The sequence below is a fragment of the Podarcis tiliguerta genome (assembly GCF_965153285.1).
Source record: "Podarcis tiliguerta genome assembly, chromosome: 18".
NCBI lineage: Eukaryota > Metazoa > Chordata > Lepidosauria > Squamata > Lacertidae > Podarcis > Podarcis tiliguerta.
In genome coordinates this window covers 9,867,044-9,892,002 of record NC_139551.1, presented here as the reverse complement: position 1 = coordinate 9,892,002, position 24,959 = coordinate 9,867,044, and the positions used below count along the sequence as shown (strand labels likewise).

General features: G+C 51.1%; 2 protein-coding genes and 1 long non-coding RNA gene across 9 annotated transcripts in view; 2 read left to right on the top strand and 1 right to left on the bottom strand.

Annotated features, from left to right (window-relative positions):
* Positions 1-13,040, top strand: part of CRTC1 (CREB regulated transcription coactivator 1) — a 51,508-nt gene extending 38,468 nt beyond the window's left edge. Inside the window, exons 10-14 of one of the 7 annotated variants that reach the window (XM_083421613.1) lie at positions 544-801; positions 3,654-3,755; positions 9,665-9,751; positions 10,187-10,367; positions 11,706-13,040. In XM_083421613.1, coding sequence (XP_083277739.1) covers positions 544-801; positions 3,654-3,755; positions 9,665-9,751; positions 10,187-10,367; positions 11,706-11,917 — 840 coding nt within the window. In that variant the 3' untranslated portion in view covers positions 11,918-13,040. Of the gene's footprint in view, positions 1-543; positions 802-3,653; positions 3,756-9,664; positions 9,752-10,171; positions 10,368-11,705 lie in introns of all 7 variants that reach the window. The other 6 variants (XM_083421619.1, XM_083421616.1, XM_083421614.1 and 3 more) reach the window with 6 other exon arrangements.
* A 2,969-nt stretch (positions 13,041-16,009) lies between these two features.
* On the top strand, positions 16,010-20,012 carry LOC310668657. Its single transcript, XR_014506762.1, has 2 exons — positions 16,010-16,458; positions 16,528-20,012. It is a non-coding gene; the product is annotated as an uncharacterized lncRNA (long non-coding RNA).
* Positions 20,013-20,210: 198 nt separating this feature from the next.
* COMP (cartilage oligomeric matrix protein) overlaps positions 20,211-24,959 on the bottom strand; it is a 45,079-nt gene continuing 40,330 nt past the window's right edge. The window contains exons 17-18 of the mRNA XM_083421667.1: positions 22,959-23,098; positions 20,211-21,126 (exon numbers count right to left, since the gene is read on the bottom strand). Of these exons, the coding sequence (XP_083277793.1) occupies positions 21,077-21,126; positions 22,959-23,098 (190 nt within the window). The 3' untranslated portion in view covers positions 20,211-21,076. The remainder of the gene's footprint in view (positions 21,127-22,958; positions 23,099-24,959) is intronic.

The window sequence follows — 24,959 nt, the reverse complement described above, 5'->3', positions numbered from 1 at the left end:
AGGCGGACGAGGCTTGGGTCTGGGGTTTCCACAATCCATCGCTAGTTTTGACAGAAACGCTGGTGCTGAAGAGGGGTGGCAGAAAAGATCCGATGTTGTTCTGAGTTACTGGTGCCAGCGAACTTGGTGGCCGAGTGGAGATTTGAACCCTGTCTCATATCCCAGCTCTTGATAACCTAGCCTTGGAATCGTTGAATTGTGGATTGGGAAGGAACCCTGAGAGTCATCTAGACCAACCCCCTGCAATGCAGGAATCTTTTGCCCAACGTGGGGTTCCATGACCCTGAGATGAAGACTCTCAAAGTTTATTAAGTGGCCCAGTGAGACCTCTGGGCACTTTGGAACGTTTCAAACACACAAGCACACATACGTTTGAGCACCTCTTATTTCTGCCAGGTGCTGGCTGTTTCCACAGACCACTGGTAGGGACCCCTGCTCTCGGACTGGGTCATCTGAAGGAGAGCGCCCTGGCCTCCCCGCCTGCCCTGTGACCCAGGGGAGGCTGTTCCTCACTGCCCTCTCCTGCCCTGTCCCCCTCCCCAGGCCGTGGCAATGGACGCCCTCTCCCTGGAGCAGCAGCTCCCGCCCTACCCCTTCTTTACCCAGACGAGCGCCCAGCAGCAGCAGCAACAGCAGACCCAGGTGGCCAGCGCTCTCCCGCCCAATGCCTCCCTGATGCAGACGTCCGGCCTGCAGCGAGGGGTGCAGCTGCCCCCGCTCTCCGTCACCGTCCCTTCCACAATCCCACAGTCTCCGCCCGGAAGCCAGACCCAGACCTCCATGGGGATAGACATCAGTTCGGTAAGCTGGACTGGGGACGGGCTGGGCGGGCAAGGTAGGGAGCCCTGGGGGGGTGTGGGTCTAGGTCTGGGTGGGTGTGCGCGCGGAGGACTTGCAAGATCTCCTGGGTCATGCAGGAATAGGGCAGCGAGAAGTTGCCACCTTTGCAGAAGTGTTGGTCTGCCATCTACCTTGCAGGTGTCTGACCTCTTTAGAACTTGAACTGCTTCTCTGTAGACAAAGCAGATGGCTTCCAAACCCAGCTTGGCAGTCACTGCTCCTGCTCTGGGAAATGAGTCGCTACGGAGATTTCTCCAAAGGGTGCATGTTAGGAGAAAGGACTGCAATTTCAAGGGGTCTGTGTTGGGCGTTCCTAAGCAGGCTTTAGGTAACAGCTTCAAGGCAGAGGGCAGGCCTGTCTCCCAAGTCCGGCCGTGCGCTCTGTCGTTCTGCTCAGGGTGTCTTTAGGGGAGCCCTTGAGAGCGCCCGTATATTTCCTTGTCTTGGCAAAAGGAAATGGGCCTGCTGGCTTCTCGGGACATCAGCCTGAGTGGATTATCAGGATTCACAGGAAACGGTCATGCCCTCTATCCCAGGCTTTTGGCTTGATCAAAGGCAGCTTCTCCTGGGGAGCCTCCCGTCTCAGCCTCTGCCAACGCCAGGCCCTCTCACTGATCTGGCATCCTACAGTTGTGCTAGCTGGGAGGGTGGGGTGGTTTTGGGAGTCGCTGCCCAGCAAATGGCAAAGGCTGGGTTGAGTCCCTGGCTTCGAGCCTCGGGGTCCTCAGAGGATGGAGGTGTCTCACCTGCCTCACCTGAGCTTCCCACTGACCATAGAGGATGCAGGAGCAGCTTTGCTCAGGCTTGAGCTTGCAGCCTTCCCCTTCGGCCCCTTTCTGTCTCCCCCAAACTCCTCTTCACGCGTTGGGAGCGGTTGGCAGAAGCGCTCTCTCTTTTTAGTGTTACGAAGCAGAGCTTGTGTACGTGTGGCTTTTCTTTCTTCTTTAAAGGCAGCGGGCCAGAAAATTCTGCAGCCTTTCTAAACGATGCCAACTTCTTGACACCCTGCTTCTGAATTGGCTAGGGGTCCTCCCCAGCCCTGACCCTCAGGCCTGGGGGGTCTAATCCACAGGAGGAGAGAGTTGCTCTTGGGCTCGGATCCTGCTTGTGGATTTCGCTTGGGGACATCTGGTTGGCCACTGTGAGAACAGGACGCTGGACTAGAGGGGTCACTCGCCTGATCTGGCAGGCTCTTCTTAGGTTCACACCCTGGTCCAAGCAACCCTTTGCACCAATGAGGTCTGTGTGTTTAACGTTGGACACTGAGGTTCCCAGGAAGTCCAAAATCGCACACACACACCCTTTTTCTCCTGGGATTTCAGTGCATGCATCCACACCCAGTTGCCATTACTATGACTACAGTGGTGCCCCGCAAGACGAATGCCTCGCAAGACGGAAAACCCGCTAGACGAAAGGGTTTTCCGTTTTGGAGGTGCTTCGCAGGACGAATTTCTCTATGGGCTTGCTTCGCAAGACGAAAATGTCTTGTGATTCCTGGGGGTTTTTTTCCGCTCCCCACCCCCTTTTTCTAAGGCACTAAGCTGCTAATAGCCTTTTAGCAGCTAATCCACTAATTCCTTAAGCCTTTAATAGCCGCTAATAGCCGCCAAACCGCTAATAGCGCTAATCCGCTAATGGGCTTGCTTCGCAAGACGAAAAAACCGCAAGACGAAGAGACTCACGGAACGGATTCTTTTCGTCTTGCGAGGCACCACTGTATTATTATTATTATTATTACAGCCCCTGGACAAGTCAGGGGCGGGCAGGGGAGAAGCACCTTGCTGCAAGACAGGAGTGGAGAGTTCACTGAGCACAGATCTCCCCAATTTTAGGTGCAGGTGTGAGAAAGCGAAAGAAGGGGCTGTGTTCTCCGGAGTGGGCTGAGCCAGGTGCACAAGCAGTGTGCCAGCCTTAAGCGGGATCCGTGGAGGAGAGGACTTACTGCTGGCTACTAGCCATGCTGGCAGGGTTCCCCCTCCATAGTCAGAGGCAGGCCATGCTGCTGAATCCCCGTTGCTGGAAACCGTGGGAGGGGAGACCTGGTGCTCAGACCCCGTTTGAGGATCAGGCCAATGATCAGTAGATGGGAGGCGGCGCTGAAATTAAGCCCCGCATAGATAAATGTATGCGTATTTATTCCAATGTAAATGCATAGAAGTACCTGTGGCTGGGAGAAACTACAGGAGGGGAAGGTGTCCCTGTGCTCAGGTCCGGCTTGCGGGATCAGGCCCACTTAGCCCAGCTTCCTGTACTCACAGTGGCCACCTAGATGCCCCCATGGGAAACCAGCGAGCATGACCTGAGCAGAATGGCAACTCTCCCCACCCCACCTCACCCGACACGGTGGCTTCTGGTCGGACAGGAGGCAGGGCTAGATCAGCTTTGGCCTGACCCAGCGGCAGCGCTCTTCTTACGTCCATGCGGGTCCTTTCCCTCCAGGAGTTTTGGGGGAAGCCTGACTAGGAAAGGGATGTTTAAAAAACCAGCTGTCTCCTCAGTGCCTTTCCTGTCATTCTAAGGAGCAGAGGCATTTGGAATACAGCGTATGGTTCCTGGCTGCACCTTGCTCTCCAGGAAGCCGGGGAGGAAGTCCAGAAATGATTGTACCCCCCCACTTTTTTCTGTCCATGATCTCTCGGGGCATTGTTTAACCGGTACTAGCTGACTCCCTGGGTGTTCATACAAGGGCTTTTCTTCCCTCCCATCTCTCTCTCTCTTTCTCTCCACGAAAGAACCCTGTGATTTCATCTGCCCTTTCTCCTTCCCCCTACCCTATTCTCTCTCTCTTTCTCTAACTCTGTGTCCTTCTGTAGGGTTCACTCCAGCAGTACCGCAACAATGCTGGCTCCCCGGCCAACCAGTCTCCCACCTCTCCTGTCTCCAATCAAGCTTTCTCTCCTGGCAGCTCCCCTCAAGTAAGGGACTGACTGCATCTCTGTGTGTGTGCGTTCTCTCTCTCTTTCTCTTTCTCTCTCTCTCTCTCCAGGCCTTTCGCTTCCATGCTTCTCAATGGGTCTGTCTTATTTTCTCTCTCTTCCCACTCCCTCTTAATGTCACATTGTCCAATTTTTAAATATATATCTTTATTTATTGAATTTCTATACCACCCTTCGTCTGAGGATCCCAGGGCGGTTTACGATAAAAAACGCAAATACACATAGTAACAGACAAAAACAATACCCCCCCCCTCACTTCCAGCTATGTCTAGATGAGTGCTTTAAATAAGGCGTAAAAATAGGGTTTGCACTGAACATATACAATGCTGGTAGATTCATACTGCTTCAGCTATCGCCTAGGTTTTTCTAAACGTGCAGACTGTTTTGATAATCTAAGAGGTTTCCCCCCCTTAAAGCACACACATGGGTTTGAAATGACATGAGTTGAAGGGTGGCAACTTTCTGCTGTTAAGTTGTAAACAACACACTTCAGAGTACAAGGTGCAGCTTCTGGTTTTCTTCGGTATCGTCCATCACTGTTTTTTGCACTAGGTACGAATCTTACTCGGCTTCTCAGGGGTCACTGGAAGCGATATTGTATAATAACTATTAATATTATTAGTGCCATGAATTTCCTGCGCTTTGTCCTACATTAAACACACAGAGACCTACTTTTGAGTAGACATGTAGACAGATGTTTTGGACTAAAACTCCCAGCTGCCCCGTGATGGCTGGGCTGGAGAGCGCAGGTTCTTTAAAAGAACCCCCCCCCCAAAAAAATAAGCATGTTTGCTAGGTTTAAAAAAGGCCAAGTAACAAAAAGAGGGGAAAGAATCTCCAGCCCTTAACACAGAGCTCTTAATCCATCACACACAGTCCGAGTTCCAAAAGTGAGTTTCAGAAATCCATAGGGAGAAGAGGTTTAGTTAAAAATTGTATTGAAAGACCAAAAGAAAAATCAAATCGTGGGACTTAAAGTGTGCGTATAAAGACTTTGTTGTCCCACTGGCACCTTGGAAGATAAAACAGACCCAAACGGCAAATACAGTGGTGCCCCGCAAGACGAATGCCTCGCAAGACGGAAAACCCGCTAGACGAAAGGGTTTTCCGTTTTGGAGGTGCTTCGCAGGACGAATTTCTCTATGGGCTTGCTTCGCAAGACGAAAATGTCTTGCAATTCCTGGGGGTTTTTTTTCGCTCCCCACCCCCTTTTTCTAAGGCACTAAGCTGCTAATAGCCTTTTAGCAGCTAATCCGCTAATCCCTTAAGCCTTTAATAGCCGCTAATAGCCGCTAAACTGCTAATAGCGCTAATCCGCTAATGGGCTTGCTTCGCAAGACGAAAAAAACGCAAGACGAAGAGACTCACGGAACGGATTCTTTTCATCTTGCGAGGCACCACTGTAGTGGGTTTGGAGGCCTGCTAACACTCCTGGAACGAGTCGGCTAAGTCAGCGCACAGCAAAGACCTGCCGTAGGCGTCATGTTAATTGCCCACACAGCTGACGGCAGCCGGAGCACATGAAACCTTTTAGTACTTTCGTATTCAGGGAAGGCAAAGCACCGCTCGTTCCCAGCTCTCATCCCACAACGTGGGAGCAGTTGAAACAAGGGCATCCTGATCAAATTTGCAGATGACACCAAACTGGGAGGGGTGGCTAACACCCCAGAAGACAGGATCACACTTCAAAACGACCTTGACAGATTAGAGAACTGGGCCAAAACAAACAAGATGAATTTTAACAGGGAGAAATGTAAAGTATTGCACTTGGGCAAAAAAAATGAGAGGCACAAATACAAGATGGGTGACACCTGGCTTGAGAGCAGTACATGTGAAAAGGATCTAGGAGTCTTGGTTGACCACAAACTTAACATGAGCCAACAGTGTGACGCGGCAGCTAAAAAAGCCAATGCAATTCTGGGCTGCATCAATAGGAGTATAGCATCTAGATCAAGGGAAGTTATAGTGCCACTGTATTCTGCTCTGGTCAGACCTCACCTGGAGTACTGTGTCCAGTTCTGGGCACCACAGTTCAAGAAGGACACTGACAAACTAGAACGTGTACAGAGGAGGGCAACCAAAATGGTCAAAGGCCTGGAAACAATGCCTTATGAGGATCGGCTAAGGGAGCTGGGCATGTTTAGCCTGGAGAAGAGGAGGTTAAGGGGTGATATGATAGCCATGTTCAAATATATAAAAGGATGTCACATAGAGGAGGGAGAAAGGTTGTTTTCTGCTGCTCCGGAGAAGCGGACACGGAGCAATGGATACAAACTACAAGAAAGAAGATTCCACCTAAACATTAGGAAGAACTTCCTGACAGTAAGAGCTGTTCGACAGTGGAATTTGCTGCCAAGGAGTGTGGTGGAGTCTCCTTCTTTGGAGGTCTTTAAGCAGAGGCTTGACAACCATATGTCAGGAGTGCTCTGATGGTGTTTCCTGCTTGGCAGGGGGTTGGACTCGATGACCCTTGTGGTCTCTTCCAACTCTATGATTCTATGATTCTATGATTCTATGAATCAGCAGCAGTTAGAAAGGGTTTTAAAATGGTGAAGCATCGCATAGCGGGAGACCTCAGGCAGTCTTGGGTGCTGCTGCTTCTTGGTGGGAAAATCAGGGGTGGCCAACCTTTCACACCCTCCGTTGTAGAGTTGGAAGGGACCCTGAAGGTCATCTAGTGCAACCCTCACAATGCAGAATCTCAACCAAAGCATCCATGATAGAGGAGGGGTCATCCAACCTCTACTTAAAAACCTCCAAGGAAGGAGAACAAGGGAGACTGTTCCACTGTCAAACAGCTCTCACTGTCAAAGTTCTTCCTGATGTTGAGTCTGAACCTCCTTTCTTGTAACTTGAAGCCATCAGGAGAAAATCAGGGAAGGCCAAGCTTTCGCCCTCCATCATCCCATCATCCCATCATCCCCTGCCCATATAGGCAACAGCAAAGGGAGGTGGGAGTTGAGGTCCGGCAGCGCCTTGGAGGGCCACCGCCTTTCCCCCTTCCCTACGTTAAATTTAATGTACGGGTCTGGCCACTTGATTCGATAGCCTTGTAAATAAACCGGGGTCGTGCCACTGTATTCTGCTCTGGTCAGACCTCACCTGGAGTACTGTGGCACCACAGTTCAAGAAGGACACTGACAAACTGGAACGTGTCCAGAGGAGGGCAACCAAAATGGTCAAAGGCCTGGAAACGATGCCTTATGAGGAACGGCTAAGGGAGCTGGGCATGTTTAGCCTGGAGAAGAGGAGGTTAAGGGGTGATATGATAGCCATGTTCAAATATAGAAAAGGATGTCACATAGAGGAGGGAGAAAGGTAAGGTTGTTTTCTGCTGCTCCAGAGAAGCGAACACGGAGCAATGGATCCAAACTACAAGAAAGAAGATTCCACCTCAACATTAGGAAGAACTTCCTGACAGTAAGAGCTGTTCGACAGTGGAATTTGCTGCCAAGGAGTGTGGTGGAGTCTCCTTCTTTGGAGGTCTTTAAGCAGAGGCTTGACAACCATATGTCAGGAGTGCTCTGATGGTGTTTCCTGCTTGGCAGGGGGTTGGACTCGATGGCCCTTGTGGTCTCTTCCAACTCTATGATTCTATGATTCCAAGCAAGTTTTCCTCTGAGCACGACCTACGGAAATCAGTATACCCAAGCGAGTCATGCCCATTTGATTTCCCCAGGTCTGCTCTGAGGACGACTGCATGCTGGCTGCAGCCCTTGGTTACAGAGGGCAGGAGTAGACTGAGCACCGGCACCTAGCCACATTAGCTATGTGGGGCCTCCCAGCTCAGGCACACTCTACCTCTGAATGCCGCCTGCTTCTGGTGTGGTGGAGAGAGCACCAGCGGTTGTCGGCTGTCATAGCAAAACAGAACCCTTGTTCGCTGCCCCCAAACACCAGGTGGTGGCGACAGGTGGCTGCTGCCATGTCCTTCCTGCCAGGTTTAGGGGGCATCTGCGGAAAGGAGGGTGCCAGGCCATGTGGCCTCGTCCCCCCCCCCCCGCCTTCCTCGATTCAGAAGGCCGAGAAAACTTGGAGCACAGTTTGCAGGGGACAGGTTCATGCAGGAAGAAAAAAGCTGTGAGCCAGCCTCATGAGGAAAGGTTCTGGTGTGTGCATTTGTCTTTTTTTCAGTTTATAGAAAAGACTAGCAACAGGCAATGGGATAGAAGCCTATACAAAACTAGAAAGTGGGTGGAGAAAACATTTTTCTCCCTCACACAAGATGCTGGACCTCATGGGCATTCAGGGAATTTCTGGCCTTCCTTTCCGCAGCGCTCAGCCATTCAGTTAACAAAAGCTAGCAAGCCCCTCTCCCTCTTCGGTTCTGCAGAGAGAGCCTTTGGCTTCCGCAGCCAGCGGAAGAGGCCAGGTCTTGGATCCCAAAGTGCTGAAGTGATGAAAAAAAGCCCTTCCCCTTTAATCACGTCTCCTCCCCCCCCCCCCACCTCCCCGGTCTCTGCTGGCAAAGTTATTAAAAACAGTGCAGTTAAGGATCCTCAAGGGGAGCAATTTTTTTTATTAAAAAATTGCATCTGTATCACTTTGCACGGCTGCACGGTTGTAAAATGAGAGTGGTTTCTCATAGACCTGCTGGTGTGGAGGAGGTGGTCAGATTATAATAGCCCAGCAGAGAAAGGTTAGGACAGAGGGATTCCTGAATTTAGGTCGATAGTGGGGGAGGAGGCTCGCTTGCTGCTGCCCGTCTTGGCTGTTTTTTAAGCGCAGGACCAGGCTTGCAGAATCAAACTGGTTGGATTTTTTTGCAAAAAAACCTCTTTAGGTCTTATAAGAGACCTTTTGAGAAGGTCTCCAGAAGGCAGGGTAAAAGGAACTCGAAAGATTCGCTTTGCTTTGCCTTCTTCATTTTGAAGCAGTTTGGGGAATTGTAGCATTTGGGAGCTTCTCAATCAGGCTTTGCCAAGCTGATGTAATCTGTGCATGACTAGCGTTGGTTGGAAATAGTAATAACAGCCGTAGGAGTAGGAGTACAAATAAAAATATGATTGGGCCACAACCAAGCGCATCTCATCAGTGTCTGATGAGCGTTGGATACGACGAGTCATAAGCACAGTGGTAGTAGGAATAAAAAATCTTGCTGTCGTTCCAAGCAAGCTTCCTAACCAAATGGGGAGGGGGGCATCTCAGTTGCTGCTGTTTTGGGTAGCACAGCCCCTTATCCTCTCCATTGCTCCACTGGCATGCAGTCATGTTGGTCAGGACAGTTTGCAAACCAGTGTGGTGTAGTGGTTAAGAGCGGTGGACTCGTAATCTGGTGAACCGGGTTCGCTTCCCCGCTCCTCCACATGCAGCTGCTGGGTGACCTTGGGCCAGTCACGCTTCTTTGAAGTCTCTCAGCCCCACTCACCCCACAGAGTGTTTGTTGTGGGGGAGGAAGGGAAAGGAGAATGTTAGCCGCTTTGAGACTCCTTAAAGGGAGTGAAAGGCGGGATATCAAATCCAAACTCTTCTTCTTCTTCTCATCCATCAAAGCCTTTCTACCCCTCTCCCACCCTCTGGGGCAGACATGCTTCTTCAAACCATGTGCGACCCCTTCACTTTTGTCCCCTCTCTCCCTTTCCGGCCTGTGTGTTTCTGGCATGGTGGTGGCAGCAGCATAGCCCCCATCTAAGGTGGAAACCAGGTTACTGTGCCCCCCAAGTCCCATCTCCTCCTCTAGAAGCTCTGCTCTGCTCTTGAATTCATCATTCTGGGGCTGGTTGGTAGTTAGCCGGTGGGTTGGGGTGGGGTGGGGATTTCACCATGCAGCCTTCAATTCAGCATCCTCAAGGGCGGTCTTGGCAGACTGTCTGCTGCCCCCACTCTGGATTTCAGCAAAGGGCTCTTCTCTGCACTGATTCTCCTCCTCCTCCTCCTCCTCCTTGCAGCAAACATCTATCCTGGGGAGCGTCTTCGGGGATTCCTGTTACGACCAGCAGATGACGGCCAGGCAGGCAAACGCTTTATCTCATCAGGTGAGAGCGCTTTCTGTGACTCCCAAGCACCCCTTGACTGGAGGTTCAAATGGGATTGGTGGTTTCGACTCTTCACCGCCCAGAGAGGTTTGGTTCATCGGGTGGTCAGATAAAACATTTGTTAAATTTGTATGCCGCCCTTCGTCCGTAGATCTGGGGGCGGTTCGCAGCGTCAAAATGCTAAATCACCATTTTAGTCATGGTTGCAAAGTGGAACGTAGAATCATAGGATTGTAGACTCGGAGGAAGGGTCCCCAGGGGTCATCTAGCCTAGCCCATGGTTCAGAGCAGGATGCCCTTGGGATGATGATGATGATGATGTATAACTTGTATCCCCACCCATCTGACTGGTGGGTTATGAACCCCGCTGGCTTTTCAGCCCAGCCCAGCAAGGCTCTTTTATTAAGTTCTTACCTCCAGGATTCCTTCCTCCAGCTTGAGCAGTTCAACATGATTGAGAACGCCATCAGCTCCAACAGCCTCTACAGCCCCTGCTCCACCCTCAATTACTCCCAGGCGGCCATGATGGGCCTCACCGGAAGCCACGGGAGCCTCCAGGACGCCCAGCAGCTCAGCTACGCCAGCCACGGGAACATCCCAAACATCATCCTCACAGGTGGGTCCGTGGTTTGGCGCCTGGGGGGTGGGACTGGCTGCGCATCGCCACCCCTTGGACCTTTGCAGCTGCTGAATTTCTGAACAGCAGCAGCTGGTAGGGCAGAAGGCAAGGGAGCCCAACAGCAGGTGGCACTGCGGCCGGCGAGAGACAGAGCCAACAAATTAGAGTTTTCTCCTCCTCCCTGCTGATTTCCTCCTACAAGGAGCAATCGGTCAACCAGTCTTTATGGCAGTCAAAGACCAGCCGGCGAAAAGAACGATAAAAACAGGTATAACTGCTTCAGCACCAAGGGGCAGAAGAAGTAGGCAGAGCTGAGAATTTCACATGTGCTCATATGCATTAAAAGCAACACTCCGTCAGCTAAAGTATGTGAGCCAGAGTTTAAAATTGGTATTCATTCGCTCACCGTCACTGTCACCATGGCGTGGCCCGGCCTTGTTGCCATAAAACATAATTTTGTGTCGGGCCTGGTGACCTCCAAGTCTTGGGGGGGCTAACAAGGGGGGACAGTGAGAATCAGGAGGAGGAGGCTGGCAGGCAGGGCCACCCCCCAGACTGGTTGCAGGACAGAAGGCGGGCAGACAGAGGCTGGCGGGGCAGTGCCCATTATGCCTTCGCAGAGCAGACTCCATTGTTTCTGGGCCAGACAGTGTAGACCACGGGTCAGCAAACTTTTTCAGCAGCCATTACACTGTCCCTCAGAACTTGTGGGGGGCCAGACTATTTTTTTTAAGAAATGAATTCCTATGCCCCACAAATAACCCAGAGATGCATTTTAAATAAAAGCACACATTCTACTCATGTAAAAACACCAAGCAGGCCCCACAAATAACCCAGAGATGCATTTTAAATAAAAGGACACATTCTACTCATGTAAAAACATGCTGATTCCTGGACTGTCCACAGGCCGGATTGAGAAGGCGATTGGGCCGCATCTGGCCCCCGGGCTTTAGGTTGCCTACCCCTGGTGTAGCCAGAACTGTGCTACATGGACTCAAGGGTCGGACTCGGCACAAGGCGAATTCCTACGTTTTCCTTGTTCGGCAAACCATGAGGACTAGAACCTAGTTTTTCTAGGAAGAGCTGCATCTTAGCTACAGGGCTTCACATGCCGCTTTCCCCAGGTGCAGCCCCCTGCAGCATCTTTGGGTCGGGCTGGGAATGTCCCCCACCCTGGGTCTGACTGTCTGAACAGCTTCGTGTGTTGCTAACACCTGAAGTTAGCTCCTGGGTTGCCCCAAGGAGTGGGTCAGGTGGAAGAGGAGCAGAGGCTGATCCTAACCAAAGGTCTGTCTGTCTTTCTCTCTCTCCCTCCCTCCACCCTGCCCCTCCCAGTGACCGGGGAGTCCCCTCCCAGCCTGTCGAAGGACCTGACCAGCTCTCTGGCCGGCGTGGGGGATGTCAGCTTCGACTCTGATTCCCAGTTCCCCCTGGACGAACTCAAAATCGACCCCCTGACCTTGGACGGGCTGCACATGCTCAACGACCCCGACATGGTCCTCGCTGACCCCGCCACAGAGGACACTTTCCGGATGGACCGGCTGTAGGGGAGGGGGGGGGAAGAGGGGGCGCGTCGCCGAGAGTGAGAGAGCGCATGCCAAATCGCAAATAAAAGGTGTACCAAGTCTCGGCGCCCGCAGAGGCAGGGACCGGCCCACCTCGGGTCCGTCGCACCTGAGAGCCGGGCTCGTTCCACCCTCACAGAGCAGCTGCCCACCCCCCTGTCTCTCCCCCCGCCCTCCAGAGGCCACTGGTTTGGGAGAGGACCTCTTTATCCACAAGCCCCCCCTTGCGCCCTTTCCGTTCCTCTCTCCCTCTGCTTGCCACCAAAGTTCGGTCCTTGTTCTCCTTTGCACTAAATGGTTTCTCCGTGTTTGTCTTTGGGAAGGCGGGGAGTGGGGCGGCAGTAGAGGAGGCTGCTCCCCCCCCCTCTTCCTCACCCCCCCTCCCCGGTGGCTGGGCAAAGCGCTCTGAAAAGGTGAATAGATAGTTCTTATTTCCTCCCCACACCTCTGTTGAAACTACAGAGTCTCTGGTTTCGGTTACAGAAACAGCCACTTCTGCATGAAGCCAGGAGCTTGGGGGGGGGGGCGCTGGGGGTTGCACAACAGACATGTGACTCCCCACCACCCCTGAGTTCAAAAGCTACGTTGTGGATATTGCTGCTTTCCTTCTGGGAAATGGGGTGGTTGGGGTTTCAATGCAGGAGGTAGTGGGGAGAGTCCGGTGAGCCCTCCAGAATAATTTCCCGAGGCAGATGCTTGGTTTTGAAGGATGGGGAGGGATGCAAATGGTTTGTGATCTCCTGCCCCCCCCCTTTTCGCTAGCCTTGACTATCACCCAAAACTCTATTGCTGCCTGTTCCCCCGTTTGCCTCCTTGCTCAACAGTTGCAGAAACATCTCTAAATCCAGGGATTTAGCTGCCCGAGCCGCCTAACTCCTCTTTCCGATTCAAAGGACTTTTTTGGCAGGGGGTGGGGGACAGGTAGAGGAAGAGGAGGGGCAATTTATGCCGCATACTTCCGTTACCTAAAGGAAGGAGCTGCGATTTCCTCTGGGTTGAACTCTTGCAGGATTATTGCTGTCCAGCGTGCAAGTCTCTCCCCCCCTCCCCTCTTTGCATGGCAAAGGCAGTTCCCGCCCAGTATTAAAGGAAAATATCTCACGTGCATGATTTGTTATTTTTTAGCAGGGAATAGCGAAGAAAATCCGGTCAGCCTTGGAGGGGCGCCGAGCCAGACTGAGCCCCCAAATGGTTGCTGAGGGTGGCAGAATCAGAGGGGAATCGTTTAAGGGGACCCCAAGATGTACACACACGCCTCCTGCTTGCAAAGCGGACAGAGATGTTCTCTCCTTTGTTGTCTCAAGCGGGAGGCGCGCTTTGGCGTGGGGCAGTTTTTTGGACTGACTCCGATGTGCTTGTCACTTTCCGTTGGCAGAATCTCGTGCCAAGTGCCCCTGGGGTGTTTGTGGGTCCCTGAAACACATGTCTGGAACTCTGAATTCCTCTCGCAGGCATGTTTGTGAGTCTGAATGCTTCAGGCAGGGTCTCCCTGCTCCCCACCCCCCCAAACACTTTTCTTTTACGGCATCCCATTCTCCAGCTCAGGTCCCTGGTTTTCTGTGCTGCTTGGGAGGAAGCGAACCTGCCACTTGCCGAAAATGCTAACCTGCTAGCCTCCCGTGGCTCCCTTGGCCTGGCTGGGCAATATCTCAAGTCCTCTGGGCCTTCTTGGCTGGCGCAGCAGAGCTCACCTCCCCGCCGTCCCCTCTTCTGCTCTGAGTTGGCCGGACAGCGTTCAACTTGAGTCCCTGCCTTGTTGTCCCTCGGGTTCTGGGTTTGAGTCCTGCCATAGCCCTCCCCGAATGCTCTCTCCCCGGCGAGATACAGCTGGGCCTCTGGGCCCCTGCATGTGCCGCTAGGAAGTCCCGTTCCGAGTACATGTCTGCTTACACTCCGCCTGTGCCATCCTTTGTTTTACGACTTTTGCACTAAAACCGTGCTGTCTCCTAGGCGTTCTGTGTGGGCGCTTCGACGCAGTGCTTTCCCCCCCAGCCCTTTCGACTCCCAAGAAGTGGCCTCTCCCATTGTTATATAACCCGTATCAGTATTTTAGCCTCTAGTACTCGCCATGGTCTGCCCATTTCAAGCCTGCACGAGGAGGAATCCCGTCTGCTAAAAAACAAACAGGAGGTGGTAACTCTCCTGCTCCGAACGGTGAAAGCAGGGATCTCGTCCTTTGGCCTCCAGCGATCCTGTCAGAATTCATTGGTCCGACTCTCTGGGATGCCCTTCCCTCAGATCTCAACATGTGCACAGTCCTCTTCAGTCTTTGGCCTGCCATTTGGGGATATGGAATTGGAAGACTCGTTTCCTGGTAAAGACACGCAGCTCTCGAACCGGACAGTTTTATAGGGAGATGTAAAAATCTCTCCTCCTCCCCTTTTCTAAATTACACATGTACATAGGAGAGCCTGCGTGCGGATCAACTGTAAGTAGTTTTACAAAAATGGCCTTAATATATATCTATATATATATATCTATATATCTGTATACACACGTGAAACACAAACAGAAAAAAACCTTTCTGGATTTGTTTGAGGGTCACCGAGGATTAGGGACCATTTCCTCTGGAGGGGCACTGTTTAAATTTCTGGTTTGTGTTTCATTTGTTGCTGTTGCTGGATGGTGAAAGATGGCAGGATCGTAGCGCAGGATATTTCGATGTGCTCGATGTCTTTCTTCCCAGTAGGGGGCAGCGTCATTCTTAATTTATCATGTTGAGTATCCAAGCGATGACTTTAGCACAATTACTTCCTCCGTTAATGCACCTTATATTCTGCTTCTTTCTGTTTTTTCATCATGGGGGGGGTAGTGTTTCTATCCTCACCCCCACCCTCAATTCTGTGTTTAAGGCCAGGCACCCGGAGGTTTTGAGATCCATGCTCTGTCTGCATCGAAGCTTGCTTAAAATTGCTTATTTTGAAGGGGGCGGAGCTGAAAGCTCCCATAGCCTTCCTTTTGGGGGATTCTACCCACCATGATTCTGTTCCAGGGGAGAATGCTTTGTGGCCGTCGTTGAGCAGAGAGGAAGTCCTGCTTCGTTCAAAAGTGTTGTTCGTTTCTCAGTTAGGGTCAGGTTGAAAAGAGCAGCTCTTCCGGTTAGGTGCCTGGCTTGTGTCTGCATGGGCACAGTGGTACGTTTGTCTAAGCCGTTCCCTCTGTACTCTCCTTTCCTCCCACCCCCTTTACCCTCCCAACAACCCTGTGAGGTTGGTTAGGCCAAGAGATGGCAGCTGTCTCAGCTGCGCTGAGTGGTCATTTTATCCTGGGTCTCTGTGGGCCTTAATCGGACACCAGCCTGGTCCAGTATTGCTCTGTGTGTGTGTGTGCGCCAGCTAATAATACTGTGTAAACGAGGCCAGCTTCACCCCTGCAGTGCCCTTTCTCCTTATAATTTGGCAAGAAAATGTTCCCAGTGAGGAACCGAGTGCAGAATTCGACGTCCCTCCAGTTTCCATCAGGCTCCGCTTGCTCCACAGCACCCCCACTGGAGCAGGCCAGGAGGGGTACTGCGCCTTCTCATCCCAGTGGCAGTCCCAGGAGGGGTCCTCTTTCATTGCCGATTCTGGTCTGCCTCCTGAGGCGCTTGGGTGCGCCCACAGAGGCCACTGCCTGCCAGGCAGTACAGGCTTCCATAGCTTAGCTGGTAAGAGCACGAGACTCTGAATCCCAGGGTTGTGGGTTTGAGCCCCATGTTGGGCGAAAGGTTCCTGCTTTGCGGGGGGGGGGGGCTAGATGACCCCTTGGGGTCCCTTCCAGCTCTACAAGTCTGTGATTCCTAGCAGGAGCTTTGCTGCCAGCCCAAAATATTAGCAAGGCGTGTTAGAGCCCTAGAGCTGATTTGGGGGGTATGGGGCAATTAGTCCAATTCTGTAGAGTTCAAGTATCTTTGCAATCAACAAGGCTCCATTCTGGGGGGGAAAAAACCACGTCACATTCCTTAAAGCAGGATCTTTTCCTTTTAAAATCCCCACCAAATTGTGGGTCTTTGAAAATGGAAGTTGGCCCCCAAAAGCCCCTCTTGGCATCAAGTGGCTAATGAATTAAATGGCGATGATGACTGACATTCTCCATTTCCATCCTTGCAAGCTGTGTGAAGTGTTCCTGAGCATATGCAGAGTTCCGCTGCCCCCTCCTCTCCCCCTGTAACCCCCATGCCCCGACGGACATGGCCCCTTCTCTGGTCCTGGTTTTCTAGGGGGGGGGTGTGTGTCTCCCCACCTGCCCTCTGGGTGGGCTCTGGCGGCCAGCGGGTGTCGAGAGGCCAGGATGGGTATCAGAAGCGATGGCGAGGACGGCAGGCTGTCGGAAGAGAGGCGGGGTGCTGGTGTTTTAAATCCACAATGCTTTCCGTCAGCTTCGAAAAAGCAGGGGAGGTATCCTGAGCCAGAGTAAATGACTATCTATACATATATATTGGTGTGTGTGTGCGCGCGCATGTGTATGCAAACTGCGATGGAAGTGTAAAAAAAAAGCAAGACTTAAAAGTGGCGCAGGGAGCGGGGTACAGATCCAGCAACTGGGTCAGGCCAAAGGGGGCCCGGCCCAGCCCCCTCTCCCCACAGCAGCCAACCCAGACCCCAAGCAAGCAGGGGGCTAATTGTCCGGATGTCCTCGGATACAGGATGCTGGGCTCGGTGGTGGTCAGACCCAGCTATGCACAAATTGGGGGCGGGTAGGATAAGACATCCTCACCCCCATCCCTGCCCAAAAAGGCCAAATTCGGGGGCGGCCTCTGCCCATTGCATGGCCAGGGAAAACTGAACCCTGTTATCGCTGTGGCTTTTCTGCATGTTTGCAGGAGTCTTGCTGGGGGCTCCTTGGAAATCTATCTCGGACCGGCAGCAGCAAGAGACTGAACTGTCCCTTTTTTAAAAAAGGAAAGCTACTTCTTTCTCTCCCCCCACCCCTCATTTTTCTGTGGTGGTCCCATTTCCATCTTCCCTTTCCTGCCTCCGTCCTTTCAAGGCAGCCATCTCCCCCCCACCCTTTTTTTCTTAGGTAGAATTCCTCTCCGGAAGAGGACTACCTAGATACTACACCCATGGCTTTTGAAGAAAGAAAGAAGGCACTTTGATTTACGTTTTTTTAATTAAAAAAATTCCCTTGTCACTGTGAAAACACCTGTGAAAGAGCAGTTGAATATCTGAGTATGCATTCTTCTTCTTTTTAGGGGGAAAAAAATGGGGAACCCAAACAAAAAGTTAAGTGTTTTTGTGTTGTAACTTTTCTTTTTTAATGAACCGGTTTAACCTTCCTTTTATTTTCAAAACCTTTAGGCTTTGTGCGGAATTCCCATATTGCAATATGTGAACTGGGGGTAGGTGCGGAGGGTTTAAATAAGCAACACACTACGTTTATGGAACTTCGGTCGATATCTTTGTGCTTTTCGTTGTATTTATTATTATTATTTTTTATTTTTTTAAAAAGGGGGGGGGAAACAACTTCCTTTCGGGGAGGGGGAGGAGGGCACGGTGCGTGTGTGTATATAAATATATATATATATATTTTAAAAAGTATATATAAATAAATGTGAGCTTGGCCAGTTTCTACTGTGTTTATAAAGGAAAGGCGTGGCTTTTTGGGGGGGGAGGGGAACGCAGGCTGGGGGGGGGGGAGATGCTTTGAGGCGGCCGCAGCAGCAACAGCTTGGTACTTTCTGCCTTTTGGGGTGTTGGGTTTTGGTTTTCATCCCCCTTTTACATAAGAACCGAAAGCAAAAAAAATGTATAATAGCTGTTGGTATCTTAGCATGTGTATTGAAGCAAAGGCTGTCTTGGCTCAATATCCCTGTTCTCCACCTGCAAGTTGGACGATCTCACGCCTGTGGTTGAGAATTCATTGCCTTTTTTTTTGCTTTTTGCCTGGTTCCCTTCTCTCCTCTCCTATTCGCCCCCCCCCCCCACCCCAAAGCCTTCTCGGTATATCGATAACAATGACAAAATTCCCAGCGTGAATCGTTCTCCTCCCTGCACCCAGCCCCAATTTTCAGGTGTGTCAAAAACGGTGGAAAGCCCACCTTTGGGACAGGGATGGGTGGGAGGTGGGCTCTGAGATGCCTCCCCCCCCCCCCGACACAACTTATATATACAACCCAGTCGGATGGGCGGGGTTCAAATAATAAAATGATTATCACCATTATTATCAATTGCTGCCACATCCACACGGTGTTCTGTTACTGTATGGCACGGCTGACCTGAGCCGGACGTGTCTTCTCCTGGCACAGCCTTCGCCAACATGGCGCCCCCCCCCCCAAAAAAATGCTGGACTGGCGGGTTTTTGGGGGCTGGGGCTGGGTGCGCAGTAGAAGCTTCTCTGAAAAAAACCCCCCACAGAGCTTTAAAACGTAACTGGGCAGATCAGCAGAGGCTTAATGCTCTCCCTGACCCCCCCCTCCCAAAAATGAATGAGCCAAGTGGGTCAAAATACTTCTCCCCATAACCCCTCCATCCCTTTGCAAGTGTGTGTGATTGGGGAGGGGGGATGTGAAGTTTGACGTATCCCCCACTTTAAAAATCTCACAAACAGCAAGTAGGAGTCAATTGAATTCAGTGCAAATAAACATGACTTGCTGAAATAAAAGGAGGGAGGGTTGTTTTAGGGTTTGTCTGTTTTTGCCAAATTGGGCGGGAGGATTAAGTGTTTTTTTTGGGGGGGGGCGTGGTGCCGTTTTGGATGCACCCCCCCCCCCCAGTTCTGGAGATACCTGTCAGTTCTAGATTACAGTTCTGTTAGTTTCAAAGCCTTCATTTGCAGCTGATAGTTTTTAGAAAGACCACAGGGACTAGCTGCATGGTTTTTTTTGTTTAAAACCCTAACCGACCAGCGCATAGAAATCAGCCCTTTTGCAGAAGCCGCTCAAAACTGTGCCAGGAGAGGGAACGGCTTAATCTCAAGATCCTTGATTTGGAGAACACTTAGCTAAGGCAGGGCTTGCAAATGCGGCCGCAACTCTTTGGCTGCCCTGCCATACGCAACAGAAACACCAGGATTAATTCTGCAAGCTTTTGCAGGTTGCATCTGCTGTCGGCCATATTCCGAGTAGTCCTATTGAAACAGACGGATGTGGCCAAACGGGTCTGGTGGATCTGCTCTGAGCAGAACTTAATTGGGCTGCAACCCTAACATCACTTTCTTTTTTGGGGGGGGGGGGATAAGACCATGCCTAGACGTTATTTCCCCCTTCGATCCTAACTAGTTCCTAACTCTATTATGGGCATGAGCAGTTGCACATTAAACGTAATTATCCATATTATAATAACCATATTGCTAGAGACATCCAGAACATTAACGCAACTTAGCAAGTAAACAAAATGTGCTTAGTTCTAGCTGTTAGTCGGGTGGTAGCTTTTCAATACATGGCTTTCTTTTGGGGGCAGGGAGGAAATTTAATTTTTCTCTCCCTCCCCCCCCCCATTTCCTTTGGGGCACCTGAAAGTGTAAAAGAACACCAGGGGAAATGTGGGTTTTCTCTGAATAAGGTAGATTCAGCTGTGTTTGGCAGCTTTCCTTACAGACAGGCAGCTAAAAAACAGTAACACAAAAATCATATTTTTTTGGGGGGGGGGGAAGGCGGATTAAAAGGGTGGGAAGGGAACAGTCTTTTGTTTTCTGTATTTTTGGACCGTGTAACATCCTGTTCTTTATAGTTTTTTTTTAAAAAACAAAAACATGAGGACTAGTGGAATGACTTTACTGATATATGCAAATCCTACCATTGAGTTACAGGTTTTCTTGGGGGGTGGGGAGGGGGGGTACTTGGGGGCAGCAGCAGCACAGGAACTCTGGAGCATAGAAGCTTAATTTATTGTGGCTTTTTTCTTGGCAAAAAAAAAAAAAAGGAACCCTGAAGGTGGCTTTGTAAGCGTGTGTGTGTTTTTTTCTTCTTTTTGCAAACTTAAGAACATGACAATGATGTGAAAAAGCGGCAAAACTCTGTGTACATTCTTTTTGATCTCTCTTTTTTTGGTTCGTTCGTTTCCTTTTTTTCTTTCTTTCTCTGTGAAGGCTTTTTTTGTCTTTGTAACTTTGCATTATTTGTAAATGAAATGTAATAAAGTTCAGCTGTTTTTCTCTCCGGCTGCTCAGCTCTGCTTTTCTGAATAATTGTTGTTAATTGCAAAGCTGCTTTGCAATGGGTTAAAAAGGGGTGGGTTTTTTTTTGCAGAAGGCCTTCCTCTTCCCTAGCCAGACGGCAGTTTTGCTTTTTGGGATCTCTCCTGGCTTTCAGAGAGCCTGCCCTGCGGGCAGCGTCAAAAAACAAAACACAAACTTCTTGTCCTTAAGACAAAGTAATTTAATTCTCAAAATTCTCTATACATACATATTTTTAAAAAAGTGCTTTCTCTGCGTTTCTTCTTATTGCTTCCGAGAAGGTGCGCATTTCATTACCTGCCTTTAATGCGCCAGAGATTCAGGGCCGAGGAATGAGCGTGCAATTGGGTTTGGGAGGAAGCCCTGTGCCACGTTTACCCGGGGTCACCTGCTCAGACTGGCAGCCGCCCACCAGGCTTCTCACCACCTGAGCTTTGAGGGGCTGAGGATCTAACCAAAACAGGGGCACCTCTGCAGGCCAGATTGGATTAGCTCAGCACACATTTCCCTCCCTGTCCAGTTTAAAGCTGGTTCAGTCATACATTTCTCAAAATTGGTTACTTGCAAGAATATGCCCATTTTCTCACATCGCACCACCCCGTTTTTGCATGAATCGCTGATCTGTGCCTGGACAGTGATTCACGCAGGGGTGCAACGGTGAGCCCCACTTTCTTGACATCAGACCCGAACCCCCCACCTAGGGCTGGAGCAGAAGGAAGCAGCCTCCCCCTGCTGGCGAGTGCTTTGGAGTTCTTGGAGAGATTCTCCTAGCCAGCCTCTCCCCTCCATGCTCTCAAGCGCCTCCGCTGGAACAGCTGGATTAGCTGCTACTCTTCTGCACGGTGCAGAGCATTCAGCAGATTCGTGGCCAGTGAGGGATTCCAAGGGGGCTTCCGGTTACTAGGGAAAGGGAGGCGCAGCGATGCCAGAGGGCGGCTGGGCGGCTGCTGCAAGGTATTGCTGGACTGTCCATAATTTGATATATCGTAAAAAGAGCAGGAAGCAGAGGGGTGAGTATGTGAGTCTCGGGCCAAGCCTAAAAGGCGCTTAGTAGTCTTGCTGGTTCCGGTAAGATTCGTAGTCCTCTGGGATCGTGTCTGTGAATGAGAGAACAGGAGGCAGGGATCTTAGAACGGGGTTACCAGACGTCCCCGTTTCCCGGATTTGCGAATAAGTCCCCGGACAAATTCCGTCCCCGGAATGTCCCCGGATTTCATCTAATGTCCCTGGGAAACGCAGCAGCGGCCGTCTCAGCAGCCCGGAGCAGTTGGCTCTGGCTGGCTTCAGGAGCTGCTCAGAAGTCCCCATATGATGGTGGTTCAAGGGCTCTAAGACGCAGCTTCCGGTCTGCCTCCACCTTCCCTGACCCCAGCAACTCAGCTGTGAAGGGAGGCTTCATGCTGCCTATCGGAGCAACCTCCCAACTCCTACTTATGTGCAAGCAGGAGGGGGCAGGGATCTCTCAGGCAAGGGGAAGCCTCCCTGCCCAGCTGAGGGATCCCTGCCTCCTCCTGCTTGCACGTAAGTAAGAGTTGGGATGGGGCTGCTCCAAAAGGCAGTGTGAAGCCTTGCTTCCTAGCTGAGGAATCCCTGCCCCCTCCTGCTTGCACGCAAGTAGGAATGGGATTGGGGCTGCTCCGATGGGAAGGGAGGCATCACACTGCCCAAGCCTCGCCACCGCCGCTGCTCTCGGCCCTCCTCCGCCTTCCATGCCTGCCCCACCGCACACCTCTCCCCCCCCCACCAAAGAACCAACAACTCGGGCTGCCCAGGCTCATGGAAAAAAGGAGATAGAAGCCTCGGAGGAAGGGGAAACATGGCGGTTGAGGTCAAGGTGGCAGTCGCCCCCTCTGCCACTGTCCCAAACATGTAGTAATTAAAGTGGTGCCCCGCAAGACGAATGCCTCGCAAGACGGAAAACCCGCTAGACGAAAGGGTTTTCCGGTTTGGAGGTGCTTCGCAAAGCGAATTTGCTATGGGCTTGCTTCGCAAGACGAAAATGCCTTGCGAGTTCCTGCGGGGTTTTTTCCCTCCCCCCCCCCTTTTCCCCAAGCCGCTAAGCCGCTTAACAGCTGATCGCTAAGCCGCTTATCAGCTGATCCACTAAGCCCGCTAAGCCGCTAATAGCCTTTTAGCAGCTAATCCGCTAATCCCTTAAGCCTTTAATAGCCGCTAATAGCGCTAATCCGCTAATGTGTTTGCTTCGCAAGACGAAAAAAACCGCAAGACGAAGAGACTCGCGGAACGGATTCTTTTCGTCTTGCGAGGCACCACTGTAATTAGTGTCCCTGGATTAATTGGAAAAAATCTGGTAAGCTTATCTTAGAATGGTAGAGTTGGAAGGGGTCCTGAGGGTCATCCAGTCCAACCCCCTGCAACGCAGGGAGTTACAGAATCCCACAGATTTGATGATGCGACTGTGGGAGCAAAGCGCTTTGGTACACTCCTCCCTGGCCAACACTCTTCCTACAGCGGCTAAATACCCATAAGAAACTAGGAATCCGGATAGACTGCCACTGGACCTGGAGGTTCCACAAGAACATAACGAACCTGTTCTGGATCAGGCCCATCTCGTCCAGCGTCCTGTTCTCATAGATGCCAACCAGATGCCCCCACGGGGAGCCCCCAAGCAGGACCTGAGTGCGAGAGCCCTCTCCCCTCCTGGGGTTTCCAGCAATTGCTATTCCGAAGCATCACTGCCTCCAACAGGTGAGTCCCAAGGGAAATACGACCCCAAGACCCACAACTTGCCGGAGTCTGCAAAAGCAACTGAAACTCACTTTCGTTTTGCTTTTGTGTGAAGCCCAGTCACTAAATCTTTCTTAGCTTCACCCCTTGGCATTAAAATTGGCATGGCTTTGAAGGCTGCACCCAGGGATGGGGAGAGAGGATGTGTGGGGCTGGGCGGGAGGGAGTGGGGCCTGCTCACCGTTGCAGCGATACCGCAGGTTGGACCAGATGATGTTCTCCTGGGAGAAACAGAAGACCCCCAGGCGCCCGCCTCTCATCGTGGTGTCCAGGACAACGCCTGTGTCGGCCACCAGCTCAGGACCCTCGTAGAAGCGAGCCCTAGAGAGGCAAGGAAAACCATCAAGGATTCTAACACCAGCACATTTGTGGCAAAAACGTGAGGGTCTCGGAGGCAGGAGCCTCTGCTTGAAAATAATAATAATATTAAAATACCGTAATACATCAGACATTAAAAGCTTCCCTAAACAGGGCTGCCTTCAGATGTCTTCTAAAAGTCTGGTAGTTGTTGTTCTCTTTGACATCCGGTGGGAGGGCGTTCCACAGGGCAGGTGCCACCACCGAGAAGGCCCTCTGCCTGGTTCCCTGTAACTTGGCTTCTCGCAGTGAGGGAACCGCCAGAAGGCCCTTGGCGCTGGACCTCAGTGTCTGGGCAGAACGCTGGGGGTGGAGACGCTCCTTCAGGTATACTGGACCGAGGCCGTTTAGGGCTTTCAAGGTCAGCACCAACACTTTGAATTGTGCTCGGAAACGTCCTGGGAGCCAATGTAGGTTCCTGCCTCCGAGATGATTTTTTGAAATAATAACACAAAATCTCTTTGGAAATGTTGTTGTTGTTGTTGTTTAGTCGTTCAGTCGTGTCCGACTCTTCGTGACCCCATGGACCAGAGCACGCCAGGCACTTCTGTCTTCCACTGCCACCCGCAGTTTGGTCAGATTCATGTTTGTACCTTCGAGAACCCTGTCCCACCATCTCGTCCTCTGTCATCCCCTTCTCCTTGTGCCCTCCATCTTTCCCAACATCAGGGTCTTTTCCAGTGAGTCTTCTCTTCTCATGAGGTGGCCAAAGTATTGGAGCCTCAGCTTCACGATCTGTCCTTCCAGTGAGCACTCAGGGCTGATTTCCTTAAGAATGGATGCGTTTGATCTTCTTGCAGTCCATGGGACTCTCAAGAGTCTCCTCCAGCACCATAATTCAAAAGCATCAATTCTTCGGCGATCAGCCTTCTTTATGGTCCAGCTCTCACTTCCATACATCACTACTGGGAAAACCATAGCTTTTACTATACGGACCTTTGTTGGCAAGGTGATGTCTCTACTTTTTAAAATGCTATCTAGGTTTGCCATTGCTTTCCTCCCAAGAAGCAGGTGTCTCTTAATTTCGTGGCTGCTGTCACCATCTGCAGTGATCATGGAGCCCAAGAAAGTAAAATCTCTCACTGCCTCCATTTCCTCCCCTTCTATTTGCCAGGAGGTGATGGGACCAGTGGCCATGATCTTCGTTTTTTTTGATGTTGAGCTTCAGACCATACTTTGTGCTCTCCTCTTTTACCCTCAATAAAAGGTTTTTTAATTCCTCCTCACTTTCTGCCATCAAGGTTGTGTCATCTGCATATCTGAGGTTGTTGATATTTCTTCCAGCAATCTTAATTCCGGCTAGGGATTCATCCAGTCCAGCCTTTCGCATGATGAATTCTGCATATAAGTTAAATAAGCAGGGAGACAAAATACAGCCTTGTCGTACTCCTTTCCCAATTTTGAACCAATCAGTTGTTCCATATCCAGTTCTAACTGTAGCTTCTTGTCCCACATAGAGATTTCTCAGGAGACAGATGAGGTGATCAGGCACTCCCATTTCTTTAAGAACTTGCCATAGTTTGCTGTGATCGACACAGTCAAAGGCTTTTGCATAGTCAATGAAGCAGAAGTAGATGTCTTTCTGGAACTCTCTAGCTTTCTCCATAATCCAGCGCATGTTTGCAATTTGGTCTCTGGTTCCCCTGCCTCTTCTAAATCCAGCTTGCACTTCTGGGAGTTCTCGGTCCACATACTGCTTGAGCCTTCCTTGAAGAATTTTAAGCATAACCTTGCTGGCGTGTGAAATGAGTGCAATTGTGCGGTAGTTGGAGCATTCTTTAGCACTGCCCTTCTTTGGGATTGGGATGTAGACTGACCTTCTCCA